This window comes from Carcharhinus amblyrhynchos, chromosome 33, assembly GCF_965287045.1.
Source record: "Carcharhinus amblyrhynchos chromosome 33, sCarAmb.v2.hapA, whole genome shotgun sequence".
Classification (NCBI taxonomy): domain Eukaryota; kingdom Metazoa; phylum Chordata; class Chondrichthyes; order Carcharhiniformes; family Carcharhinidae; genus Carcharhinus; species Carcharhinus amblyrhynchos.
The window spans coordinates 12,922,014-12,936,456 of record NC_137356.1 but is presented as its reverse complement, the minus strand read 5'-3'; the positions used below and the strand labels follow the sequence as shown (position 1 = coordinate 12,936,456).

General features: G+C 38.6%; 1 protein-coding gene across 4 annotated transcripts in view; it reads right to left on the bottom strand.

Annotated features, from left to right (window-relative positions):
• Positions 1 to 14,443, bottom strand: part of LOC145360983 (bromodomain-containing protein 4-like) — a 157,797-nt gene that overhangs the window by 66,039 nt on the left and 77,315 nt on the right. For all 4 annotated transcript variants that reach the window (XM_080216498.1, XM_080216496.1, XM_080216497.1 and 1 more), the window contains exons 5-8: positions 12,431 to 12,738; positions 11,195 to 11,617; positions 3,255 to 3,383; positions 1,185 to 1,391 (exon numbers count right to left, since the gene is read on the bottom strand). In XM_080216498.1, coding sequence (XP_080072624.1) covers positions 1,185 to 1,391; positions 3,255 to 3,383; positions 11,195 to 11,617; positions 12,431 to 12,738 — 1,067 coding nt within the window. The remainder of the gene's footprint in view (positions 1 to 1,184; positions 1,392 to 3,254; positions 3,384 to 11,194; positions 11,618 to 12,430; positions 12,739 to 14,443) is intronic.

The following is a 14,443-nucleotide window of genomic DNA, read 5'->3' as shown; positions in this document are numbered from 1 at the left end:
GTACATTTGATCAAATTTGATAGAACCCAACAATATATTTAAGCTGTAATCAATTATATAAATAGGAATTAGATCAAAAATGTGTTTGGCCTAGTCTTAACATTTGTTCTTGGACAGTTTTCCATGGGTACAATCCAGTGTCCCATCCTTGACTACAATAAATTCAGGCTGTTAGGGATAATGTTTTAAATACTATCATAAAAAGCAGATTTATGGAAAACAGTGTATGAGAATAAGGATTGGAATCAAAAGATGCTGACAGAACAGTCAAAAAAAATTGAAGTTACAGATACGTTTGACTCCAAACTTTTAAGAACCAATCAAATAAAAGTTGGGTTTCAATGGTGGTATGAGAAAAAGTCGACATGAAAGGATTATAAATGAAACAGAGCAGGGAGAAGTGATCAGGGACATCATTGCTGTGTGCGGTTAAACAGCAATGCTCATTAGTTGAGCTGCATGGCCTATTACTGTTGGACTTTAACCTGGTATTGTGCGACTTTTTACATGCCCATTACTGTGTCACAATTTGTTTGTAGCACTGTGCAATCCAAGCAAGTGTGGGGAGCCCTTGCTAAATCAGGCAAAGGTGTGGGATGAATAGAAAAAATGAAGTTGCCTCAAATTTAGAGTACAGTACTTGCAGGTGAAGACAGCATTTCCACATGAACATTCCAGCACCCTGCGCTAAAAGGTCAAAACATCCAGAGTAATCAGCTGGGAAGGGAATTAGAAACATGCAGAAAATAATGGAGTGTCAAATAGGCAATGCTATCAATAATTCAGCTAGCACAGAGAGCCAATTTCAAATAGTTCATAAACACCGGATGCAACGGCACTTTTAACCTGCGGAATAGTTGTTATTGTAAAGGTATACATACATTTTAGGGAGAAAAAGTATTCAGAATTTGAGTCTTTTATCAAAGCTTGATCTGAGAACATTCATTGATCGTTAACAATATAATCATAAGAATATGTGCTGCTAACAGCGATCATTGTACTTTGCAGTTATTAAAAATTCCTCGATTTACACAAAAAATTGTCACTCATTCACCATTAGGAAATTATTTCACAGCTGTTTATTTTCTGTACATTCACCTGCCTAAAATAAACATACAGGTATGGTGAATGCCAGGTATGAAAATCTACCTGCAATCGCTTTATTTCTACACCTTGAGTAGTACCTGTTCTTGAAGCTCAGCTAGCCTCTGCGCCCGCTCCTCCTCAGAATCATCTGTGCTACTGTCACTATCAGAAGAACTGTCACTGCTGCTGTCACTCGAGGACGAGGACGACACCTGGTTGGTCGGAGGCGGCACGGGAGGAGGAGATGGAACAACTGGTTCAACAGGCTCATCTGGCATTTTTGCAAAACGCATCTCAAACACATCCTGGAAAGAAACAAAAATTCCAAAAATATGAAAGCATACTTCTGTCTCCTCGATGTGTTTTGGTCTACAAGGTTGCATTCGGGAATGCAGCTTTTTTATACACCATATATAAAAGGGTGACAAAGTGATTCACAATTCAACACATTGGTATTAAGCCTTGACCACATTATCACCACATAGCAAGTAAACTGCTCTTCAAATTCATCATTTACCACCCAACAAATCCTCAACTTAAGATGTCAAGGTGAAGCATTTTCTCACACAAGCAAAAAGAAACTAGACAGCAAGTTGAGCCTGCCAATATCACTTCCTTGAGAGGTTCGCTTGTCAGTAGAGGTACCCTCTGCTTCCTGTGGTTGGGAGCACGTCCTGTGCCAAGTTAAAACAAAATCCTTTTTAGTGTTTTACTAACGTGAGCCAACATGCAACCTCCACAACTGCAGGGATCAAGTAATTGCCCCTCTCTTCGCACCCCACTTCAAACAGAAGGTTGTGGAGCTGTAAGTTGGTGAAACAAAGGTTGCAGTGAGCACACTGGTGCAAATTATCTCTTAATTGGAGACTTAGTACCAGTTAGTTTAGAAAAGCAGTTTGGAAAGCTAATTGCTATCCAGGTTTTCCTAGCCTGAATATATGGAAGACTGTTGAAGCTCTAAAACATGTGAATTTAATGTAGGGTGATGTTGCCTTAAGTACTGTCTCTCATTCAGTTTTATGTCTTCCTTAATGATTGCTTGCACAAGAAGTAATCATAACAGTTATACTAAAAGGAAACTATTCACTGCATTGTGCTTATTTTAGTGGGTGATCATCAACTGGGCTTGTGTTCTAACCCAAGTTCCCTATTGCTTTCCCATATAATTTTAAATTCTTCCTTTTCAAATACGCTTCACTTTATAGTTCTTACATTCCACATCACAATAATCTCAACGATCCCTCTTGCTCATTTGTTACCAATTGGCCAGTGGAAATAATCTGTCACTATTTATCTTTCATACTTTTAATATCCTATTAGAATGATCCTCAACCATTTCTTTTTCAGTTAACACAATTTTCAATCATTCTTTACGACTTTTGATTCCCAGTTCCTTAATAGTGTTTTACTAGTGTCCCCTTTTCACAGCTCTTACTGTAGCATAAGCAGAAACAAACACCATCTTCCACTGTCTCCAGAAAAATAGCAGGTAGTAATTCATCATAATTAACTTACACTTTCATTTACAATGATTCAATGTGTGAAGATACATTTATTTGTCATCGTTCACATCCTCAGGATCTCCCAAAGTGCTTTGCAACCAAGCCATTTGTTTTTTTAAAAGAGCAAACAGAGAATACAGGTAAAAAGAGCAATTTGCACAAAGTAACATTCTACCTACAACAATAAGATAGACTTTGAATGGTATTAATGGAGGAAAAATTGTTGGCTAGGTATTCTTGTTTCTCTTTGAATAGAAACGTGAGATTTTAAGTCCAACTAAGTGGATTGTTGAAGTCACCAATCTATGATCTGAAAGATGGCATCTCTTACAATGGAGGTGGGTGTCAGTACGAACTATCAATCTAAAGTCTTTGGGTTGTCAACTTGAGTCTCCGGATGGTATCATGAACCTTCCATCACAGCAGCATGAGTGTGATCACTGAGTCTATATCGATACTTCAACTTCCAAAATCATTAATTTTTTTTTCAACTCAAGAATGTGAATTCACAACAAAGAATTAGCAGAGTTACCTTCATTCTATCAAACCAGTTATCTTTAAACAATTTACATTTATAGAGCATCTTGAAGACGGATTAACTAGCAGGCTTTACAGACCAATGGACAAATTCATTGCAATTCATCTCTTTCAGAACCAGATACCAACCTGCAGTTTTCTTGCCATGGCCACCACCTCATGATCAGGAGGATTATATTTGTAACAATTGGAGAACATCAACCGAACATCTGCTGCAAATTCTTGAGCGTCACCATACTGTCTGTTGTCCATTTTTGACTAGAAGCAAGACAGGAGGAATGTCAATACTCATAAGATGTTTTGTGAATTGTAAGCAAATCATTTAAAAACTATTAAATATTTTAAAGTGCCTTTTATCAATACTGTTGGGACAAGGGAATGATTTCCAATCAAAAAGACAGTCACAAAAAATTCTGGAGGGGGAACTTAGAGTTAAGATCTAGGCAACGGGTCCTCAACTGTAGGCTGGAATTTAACTATATCAAAACTATTAGAATCAGTGTACCCAACAAGGATCTACAATTCCAGAGCAACAGCATAGGTCAAATACATGGATGGGAAAGGTTTAAGTGGGATATGGACCAAACGCAGGCAAAGGGGACTAGTTCAGTTAAGGAAATCTGGTTGGCATGGACGAATTGGGCCAAAGGGTCTGCTTCTGAGCTGTACATCTGATTCTAATCGCATGATCTGACTGAATCCTTTCAGATAGTGACAATATAGCACAAAACAGCATGCTGCTGACTCAATATTTTTAAGGCTTTTTAAGCACTGCATTCTTCAGTAGAGAATATGGTTCTAATTTGAAATGTAAAAACTGTATCTCTTTATACAAATTAGCTCCACAAACAGCAGACAGAAATGCACAAAACAAGATTCTCTCAATACTACCCCAGTATTCCTCTCCTCGCATATCTAGAAATATCCAACGGTGTCTTTCCCTAAAGTTCATACAAAGTGCATTATGCAAAAGTCTCACTTCAATTAACCCATTTTACTGCTTCAGTGCTCTTCATAGTCTCAATGTTTTGAAACACAGAACGAAAGGCTCTAGAACAATGGTCCCTTCCCCTCCTCCCACACCCAAAGAAATTCTACTTAGCTTCATGAACTACAACTAACTACCTCTTCCTTCTCCCAAATGAAGCACAATGTTTGCTAATGACACCCACATGTTCCTAAAATGTTAATACAAGGTCTTTACAGCCTTCCCTTGCAGGTATAATCTGATAATTCAATGCTGCATGGAACATTAATTTTCAAGCTACATAACAAAGACCTGTCCGAGAACAGAAGTGATATTTATGCATCTCCCAGTGCTACTTGCAGGTCCCCAGCTGACAAAAGTTATGAACAATTACCTATTCTATGCCTTCCCCTCTTTTCGATATCCCTTTCTTGCCTCTCAAGTCCCGATGTTGGTTTACCACCTTTCCCTTCATAAAAGGCAGCACATGCTGCCCTGCTTCATCAAAAATTGAAAACAAGGCTCTGAAGAAAGCCTTGTATTTTTAGTGCATTGTTCCAGACTTCAGGATATCCCAAATCACTTTACAACCAATTAAGGTCTCTTGAAGCGTAGTAATTGTAGTAATGTCGTAAACGATTCAGCCAATTTGCACATAGCAAATTAGAGTGATGCAATAGCAGTTTATCTTCAGAAAGTAGAAATTCCCAGTACAGAGACATGGACTCCATTAAATACCCACATTTAAATATCCTGTCTGTATTTCTGAACAACTGAGCACATTGTTATTGATATAAAATGTGGAATGATTAATTCCATGGAGGCACAAAGGGCCTGTGAAATGGTTGTGGTTAGCCAATAGGACTACTAGAAAGTAATAGATTTTAAAAAGTGAATTAAGATTTTTTTAAAGTTTGGGTTATGTTATTCATTGGCCAGCACGGTTGATAGTTATACTTGGCACAGTCATGTCATTACTGGCTGGCAAAATTGCTCAAAGCAACATTTTACTTATAAGTAGATCTCAAACAAATATACAATTATGAAATAATTTAGTGATGGATCATTTGTTCCAAATTAAGCTGAGACGCACAAGTCGGCAACATTGGGGCATTATAGAAAATTACCAAGTAAACGCCACTTGATTTCGTAAGTAAACTATCAATCCAGCTCACAACTTCAAACATCTGAAAGACTATATTTCAGAATCAACAGACAACCATGTGAACCTTCAAAATACGATACAACTTCCAATGTAAAGCCTAAATGAAATCCAAAAAAGCTTCAGAGTGCTTCATCTCCCAGAATGAATATGCGTAAATGACAAAGTCCAAGTTAGCAAAACACTCCAGTCTTTTATTCCAGCATCTGCTGGGTTGATGGTGTGTACGTTTACTCTAACCCCTCTCCTTTCTCATTTTTTGATTCCTGAATCACGTGAAGATTCAGTTTATCGTACAGCTTAAAACACACTCCCACTCTCCCAAGTTTCACTTCACTTCTGTACTATTCCTCCACCTAGACTCATATCTGGTCTGAATTGTACTCTATTACACTTCAGTCATTTCAACATTCTCCATCACAGGTGAGGCTATTAACATCACCTTCCACATGCAGCAAATCAATGTTTTATAAAAAGCCAACACAAGAACAATGGATCAAATGGCCTCTGTGTTGTACAAGAACATCCTTTTTCAGACTTCACCAAAGTCCAAGTAATTGCTCCTGAAATAACCAAATTTCAAATTTAACCCTCAACTCTCTGCAATGGGTTGTGATTATATAAATGAAAAAAGATTTTAAAAAATGCAAGGCATGATATTAATTCATTAATGATTTTGAGGACCTTAGCAGTTAATTCTCTAGTCTTCTCATCTCACACAAGATTTAAATGGCACAACAGCCTTGCCATTTTGTTCACCACAAAAGCAAGCCAAAAGCACCTCGAGGGAGGAGCATTGAAAGCAGAGGCATCAAGAATAGGATCAAAATAGTGTAGAGGCAGTCAAGAGACGAAGAGCTAAAAAGCACTGAACTGAGTGAGATCAAAGATATGAAATCAAAGCATCTCCAAGTAGTATCCCAAAGTCTGTGCTGTCTTTGTAAAACAGCTGCAAGTTGCAAGCATTTGCATTTGTTTTAAATTTGAAACTTCTAGGCTGTAAAGGAGACTGGCTCACAATAAAAGCACTCTTCAACAACACCACAATCCAGCTGGTTAAACCATTCTCACACAAGCCCAGTAAGAAAATCATTCCATGTAATCAAACTACAGAGCTACAAGCTACACTCAGTGATAAGTCTGCAATGCTCATATCTTGCAGTATGGTATTAAGACTTGCAACACTGAAGTGAAATGGCAGATCTGTGGTGTTCAAGTTTAAAAATAAATGGAAGCAAACAATTTTAATTGTAGAGTAAGATCAGTTAAATTTTCAATTACATGCACTTGATTATTGCAAATACACATTTTGATGCTCACAAATAACATACTTGCACTGTGAACTGTTTCAAGTATTCATGCCATTTTCTTAATTGTGGCATTATCTAATGAAAGCAAACTGTAAAAAAACCATATTATCACTAATTCTCACCCAGAATTCATTAGAGAAAAAAATCTACTGTACTTAATGCATTTAAGGTTATACTGGGATTCTCTGCAACACAGGAGATATGGCTCAAATCATTTGATAGAACGAGAAGCATCAAAAGGGTATGTATTCAGGGAAAGTAGAAAAGAAAGAATGGAAACAGAAACAGAGAGATAACTATGGAAGTTTTTTTGCTATGTTTGGCATTGTCGCTATCGCAGAATTTACAGTCTGCTACAGAACAGTAATGGCACAGATAATGTTACCATGCCACAATTAAATTATTCATAGATTTGAGTTTTATGATTACAGGATCAGTAGCTCTTTTTGGCAGATTCATTGACTAACAAACACGTGCATTTTAAATCGATGAAAGTGATAGCTACCTTCTCCAGCAATCTTGCAATTTTAAGACCTTTAAATATCTTAGTGATGTTCCCAAACAATCAAATATTATTCACGTTCTGTTCCAGTAGCTTTGTTACAATCACTGACTACCAGCAATCACTTCACCCATCTGATTGTCCTGCATTTGAGGTCATCTCAGACCAATGCCAGTAAAGGCAGACAATAAGCATCAGCGAGCACCCACAGTGGTTAGCACTGCTGCCTCACAGCACCAGGGACCCGAGTTCAATTCAATTTGTGTTGAGTTTGCATGTTCACCCTGTATCTGCGTGGGATTTCTCTGGGTGCTCCAATTTCCTCCCAAGATGTGCAGGTTAGGTGGATTTGCCATGCTAAATTGTCCATTGATTAGCCTTGGTAAATGTGCAGGGTTATGGTGACTGGAGGGGACTGGGTGTGATGCTCTGTCAGTGTCAATGGGATGGATGGTCTCCTTCTGCGTTGGAGGGATTCCAATGAATAAATGGCTCATTTTTCTCAATTTGTGAAAATGCAGCCTTTTGGTTTTTAATCACAATTAATCCAAATGAATAATGCCATGGGAATAAATCACATAACTGATCCATAGTCAACATACCCCTTGCAGCCATGTTTGGTGGTCAGAACACTTGATAATGTTTTCAGAATTTCCCCAAGGGTTTAACTATGTAGCACACGGATGGCTAGTGGGTTAACAAAAACACAACTACCGAACATAAAAATTCATCTCAAAACTCACATCCGTAAGTAACTAGGAAATCTAGGGAAAGTTGCTCAAGCTGTGACAGCAATATGCAACATGAGTTTCTGAAAGGAGAACGGAGACCTAGTAACACTTACCTTCAAATCTATTCTCAACCCCTGTTGAACTGTTGAAAATTTACAATTTCAAAAGCTGCGTAACAGAAATAGAACAGCCTAAAAACTAATTTATTTAATTTCACAAGTGGTTCAAACGATATTTGTTCCAAGTATCCAATTACATTCCAATGTAATACTCTCATTGCCAGGTTTGTCATTCTTGTAGAGGAAAAATATGAAGAAATTGCTCCCTGGAACCTTGGTAAAACTTCGACACATTAGAAATAGAATTGGATGTGGTCAGTCAACCCAAATAGGTGTCTTCAATTAAAGGCAGATGGAATTCCAGGAGGTAATACAGCCCTCAAAACCAATAAAATCTATCTCGCCTTTTCCAGTTGACATAAATCAGTAGTTGTTTGGTAGTACACAACTTGAGGAAAACAATACATTTTTTGTTGAAGCAATTTATCTTTCACTCCTGAGGACATCCGCAAAGATACAAATTTGTACTGTTCAAGAAGAATGCACGGATTGGCAAGTGGTCTTACATTGTTAAATGTGTTGCCATGGAGAATACACCAGTTGATGGCAGCTGACAGTTAACTTAAACAATGCTTAGCAATTAGCGGTCAGTCACCACCAACTGGTGCATTCTCCATGGCTACACCGCTGACAATTAAAGTCCACTTGCCAATCAATCAGCACACTCTTGTCATGCAGCCTAATTTGTTGATTTCTCTTGGATTGTATTTTTGTGAATGTTCTGATGAGTGCAAGATAAACAGCTTCAACAAAAAATCTTTTATTTTCAGTAATAAATCAGTGGCAAAATTTTGTCCACAAGCTCACTAGAATCGTAGAATCCCTATAGTACAGGAGGCAGCCATTCGGCTCATCGAGTCTGCACCAACCACAATCCCACCCAGGCCCTATTCCCGCAACTCCACATATTTACCCTGCTAATCCCCTGACACTAGGGTCAATTTAGCATGGCCAATCTACCTAACCCGCATATCTTGGAAGGAACCTGGAGAACTCTGAGGAAACCCACACAGACAATGGCCCAAGATTGGAATTGAACCTGCATCCCTGGCACCATGAGGCAGCAGTGCTAACCACTGTGAAACCTATTATTTAAAGGCTGCGATGTTGGCTGGGGAAATAAAGTGGATATTTTCCCCCATGAATTTAGGCCTCATGACATCATGTCCAGTGCTTCATAAATATTAAAATGCACAAACACAAATGTGTTAAGATGGTTTTCCTATTCTGGCATTGTGGCAGTAGGCTGAAATGGTTACTCCCATGCCTTACTGATTTGATTCTACTGTCTATTAATTTTGAAGGCAAAGTAAGTAGACTGGCTGACTTTAAAAACTACCCACCTTAAGCACATCCTAGTTATCTATTTTTCACCTTATCCAATTTGCCCATTACCTTTGTCTTTCCTGTGACATTTGTAGCATCCTCCTTTTTTGTAAAGGAAATATATGCGTACCTGCTTAGTGCTGATGCTTTAATGTAAAACCAGAACTACTTAAATAAACTGTTAGTGCAAAGGAATTTCATGATTGTGCTGATAAATTTGATGCTGCTGAAATCAAGTGCAATCTTCAAACTTTTTAAATTTTGCTGACTTTCTCCTATTTCAATTGACTCCCAGTTTTTTGACTCACCAGTCCAAGCACTTCCTAGCTAGTCACACAGACCAGTTATCTCACCCGAACACTAGCAAAGATGCCTGGATTCAATCTCATACTCGAACTCAGCATCACCTCCCAAGATTTGGAATGTTATAGAATCAAGGGCAAGGTTAAAAATAAATTCAAAGAGCAGTGAATAAATCAAACCAATACCGTCCGCTCAATAAAGCTTTTGCACTGCCACACAAGTGCACTGTTCCAAATACACACGTTGATTTGAGTCGACATCAAAATGAAATTTGCATTAGATTCAGATACTAATCCGTTAGCAATTTAATGCTTCATTGCCTCAAACAACCTACGCAAAAAAATGACCAAGCTCATTAATAAGGCAGATGGAGAAAGCATATTACATTTATCAAATTGTAAATAAATACTGTAATGACTTAACTACTGCAATCTTGCTACAGATGTGCGCAAAGTGAACCTAGTGAGTAGTAGTGGGATTAACCTATTGTATTATTTGGTTTTGAACACTAAAGGATTCACTTACTACAGCTGATATATAACATTCAGAACTCCAAATTCATGCATTTCTCATCCTGTCATTTCTAAAGGGAGGGCATGTGCCGAGAGAAATCAGATAATAATCAGCTTTTATTTGGAATCAGGGCTAAGGCTAGACTGTGGGCATCATTCTCGGATTGTCATTTACAAACACACATGAAGACAATGTTAGATGTAGCTCATCATTAACCCTCAGTAAGACGATATCACACGATAGTTTTTCTGCTTCACAAACCAGACTGACTACAAAGTGGCCAGTCGCGCTTAACTTCTCAAGTCGAAATAAAACCCACACAGCAGTCATCCGTTCAATATTCTCTTTATAAGCACTTATTAAAAAATGGGAGGAAATTCCTACTTTGGTAAAGAAAATTAGGATGGGGAACCAAAAGTAAACCATACTTGTGACTTACCAATTTCTTTTGTGGGCAAACTTGAAATACAAATTTAATATTCACGAACAGTTCAACTTTCAGTTAAGATTTAGGGTCAACAGGGGTTAGGAGCGCTTGCTAAGGCACTTGATGCAATGCATAAAGTTTACTGAAAATTGCACTTAATCCAATTACTTTGCATGAGTGAATAAGGTTGTCTTGGTTGTTAAACAATGGAACTCTTGGCCTCTGTGATTACCTGATAGTTTGTAGTTCTTTTCATTTTAAATTCTTACTCTCTTCAATTTTATCAATTTCAGATCATGCGTTTATAAACCTCTGCTGACGAATATAAACATTAAGTAATTTTAAGTATTAGTTTAATAATCTGAACAGGACCTCAGACCAGTGGAGGTCAACGCCAAAAGGTAACAGGAATTCAAAACCCTTCTGGGTGCAATCTAGTCTTTGTACAGACTACATACATGCGCTTTAGAAACCACTGTATTGTAAGATACATCAAGGCATCATCCGGTGCAATTTAAGATGGCTTTGCTTGGGACTACGCCTGCATAACGTCTCAAGGCGTACAATGTAAAGTGTCACTTAGTATTTCATTAAAGAACCAATGAGATATAACAGACCTCAAAAGGATCAATAGAGGACAGATTCAATGGTGCTGTACAATCCAAGCCCTAAAGTTACAGCTACAAGAGACTGTAAGGTATTGGCTTACTTTAATAGTACTGAGATCCATGGGATGTTTAATAATGTCGTGATAATCGTGGAGTCCCAAGGCTTCTACGTCCACAGGTTTGTAGAAGGGCCAGGCATAGGCTGCATGCTTCTTGGCGAACATTTCCTTGAGAATGCCAGTGCAGTACTTCAACTGTTCCGAAACCTTTCCACTGCCAACCACAACCCCAACACTTCCACCGCCACTACCTACAACCCCACCACCTCCACCCCCACCCTTCTCCAGATGTTGCTGCTGGGAGTCTGGCATTTCTTTCTTAGCCGGTTTTGGAGGTCTGCCACTTCGAGATGGAATCTTTGCAGGTTTGGGTTCAGTCATTAATGGAGAAGACTCTCGACTCTTCACGGCAACATTGGTTGTTGGAGTTGTTGTGTCAGCTTTCCTTTTCACACCCTTTTTATGCTTGGAGAGAGAGAGAGAGAAAAAAATGCATATTAAGTCCTGAACATGCCATCCTACTAGACATTATTAGCCAAACAATGCATAATGTGAAATAGCCTGAAGGGGGGAGATATTAATATAGTTTATCCTTGTGACTGGTGAAGCAAACATTCTACTTTAAAATATTCCTCTTTCGTGACAAAACTGAAAGCTTCTAAATTCTGACTGCTTCATGGAGAGGAAGGATATCACAAGTCAACTTTTGATGAGTTAGAAGCACAACCCAAGACAAAAGCAGATGTCAACCATAACCACACCTGGCGGACAGACATTGTCTTAAAAGCTCACAATTTTCACAAATTGTTTCAAATGCAAACAATGCTAAGTCAGATACAGCAAAAGGAATTTAAAATACAATGACATGGTTCCCGAGAATTCCATGGGGAAATTGCTCAGAAGTAATTCACAGTACACTCTTAGCTTAGCGAAGTACTTTGGCCTTGATTTTTTTTTGATGTTCCCATTTTCATTAGACCTCTCACTCAACCCAATGTCTGATCAGAAGCACTAATGATTAGTCTTCCATTGTGGGTAATCAGGAATACTACAAAAAAAACTTGGCAAAGTTCTTGGTTAAAACCTATTTTTAACCAGCAGCTGGTCCACTATTCGAGAAATACTCAAGTACACTTTAAAAAACGTTGGGGCTGTGTATATTTATCAAAGATTGTACTGATTTCTCTATATAGATTTGGACCCAAAAGATTACAGCCTGAAAGAAAGAACAACACAGGGAACAAAAACTAGGGGAGAAGCTACTGAAAGGTTATCTACCTTTGAAGGCTGTGATGCTGTCGTCATTACTGTCGTTGGCGTGAGGGTCGGCATTGGGGGGGCCGATGTATGTGGCGACACGGTCGTTGTGGGTGGCTGGACAATCAGGTCAGGCGTTGCAGGAGGAAATGACTGGGGTGTGGGCGCTGGCACCGATACAGAAGGAAGCTGCGGCTGTGGTGGTGGCGGCTGAGAGGCCTGGGGTGTCCGCTGGGATGGCGGTGGCTGCTGCGTCTGTGCTGGTGCCAAGGGTGGCACGGTTGTCTGTGTGACAGTCTGTACAGTTGACATGTTGGGTTTAGACTGAACTAAATGAAAACAAAATGACAATGTGTATTAAATATAACTGATGGATGTCCAACTCCAACAAGAGAAGTACACAACCACAGGCTAACTATTAACATCCAGAATATACAACTTATTTGTACAAAACATGTCAATATTTAGGAAGAAAATCACCGATGCCATCCTTTTAATTAGTCATTACGACACTTCAACATACATTTAAGTCTCAAATTATGAGAAGTGTAGCAGTAAAGAGAGAATTGCTGATATGCAAAGGCTTAAAATCACTCATGACTACACTGTGCACGTTTAAATGACATAAGCAGCCAACATACGGGTTGCAAGTTTTAAACCTCCTGGCATTTTTGAATTAGTGAAAGAAATGCAGTCTATAATCCACTCAAATCAATGCTCCTTTGAACATATTTCTTAACACCTTATTGCCAGGTCTAGTTTGATGGACCTCCTCCTCTGAAGCGGTAGAAGAGGAGAACGCAAGGAAGCGAGCGAGCAACATTTCAGAAGCTTAAAACAGAACATAGCTGAACAATTTTTCTGATTTTAGTACAAGATCTTGCAACTTTTAAATCCATTAATTCAAATTAAGACGGCCATATTTAGTACAAAACTCATGTGTGAAGTACAGCAGTCTACCAGTGGATCACAAGTCAAAAGGGAGTATAAAAATGTTACCAGTGGGTTTCAAAGTCAAAGTATGATGTGCAGCTGATAGTTTTGCCAGGTGTGTTTTTTTTGGTCAAGGATTCTACTATGAGCATTTAATTAAATCTCGTGCCAGTGACGAACATTGATTGTCAAGTAACATTCAACTAATACCCAGACTCAAAATATTGCAAGCAGATTGAAATTCATAACATCAGCATGTCTCTTCCACATGCAAGCGACTGAGTTTGCCTGTTCAGGGGAATATAAAACTTAGTGGCAGCATTTAAAAATGACATAGCACTGCCATGGCACCATAAACAACATTTAACCCTCATTGAGCCTCCATGTACATTAACTAGGAATTTACCTTGTGCCATTTGTGATACTTTTCTGTGCAAAACTCAACTGTTGCTTCACTAGAAAAAAATGACAGCACTTGAAATAATTAACTGGCAACAATGCTTTGTAATGGTCTTAAGATGTGAAAGTGCAATACACATGTAACGTATTGTCTTTAAATATTATGTACCACAGTACTCTTGATTCCTTCTGACTTCTTGGGAGAACATTGGCATGACTAACATTATGCAAATATGCTTTTGGCATTGTGCCAAATTCTGCTAAAAGAAAGCATATGGAAGCTTCCAGAACAAAAGGGCATGTGGGAAAACGCACGGATATGGTCCTGTTCCACTCTAGGAGTTTTCTTACGTGAATGCCAACTTTTAAAATATATAAATTAAAGCCACTGACATACAACCAATGCTTTGGTACTTTCAAGTTGAAGTTAAAGTACCAAAGCATTGGTCATGTGAAGATTGTTCCGTAATGTCTGAGGAAAGCAGTAAATCCTCTTAACAATCACTGTCAATATAAACATGACCACAATACTAAATGATGCTTGGAGATATTACAGCTCTGTACCATGTGCAGCAATCCTGTCTGCTGATAGATCAGCACTGGCAGATCGGATATGGCAGTAATCTGATCCCACAGTACTGTTATTAGGGTCTTGCATGAGTGTGATTCAGTCTAGTCCTCTGATGGGGCCTACTTAAGGGA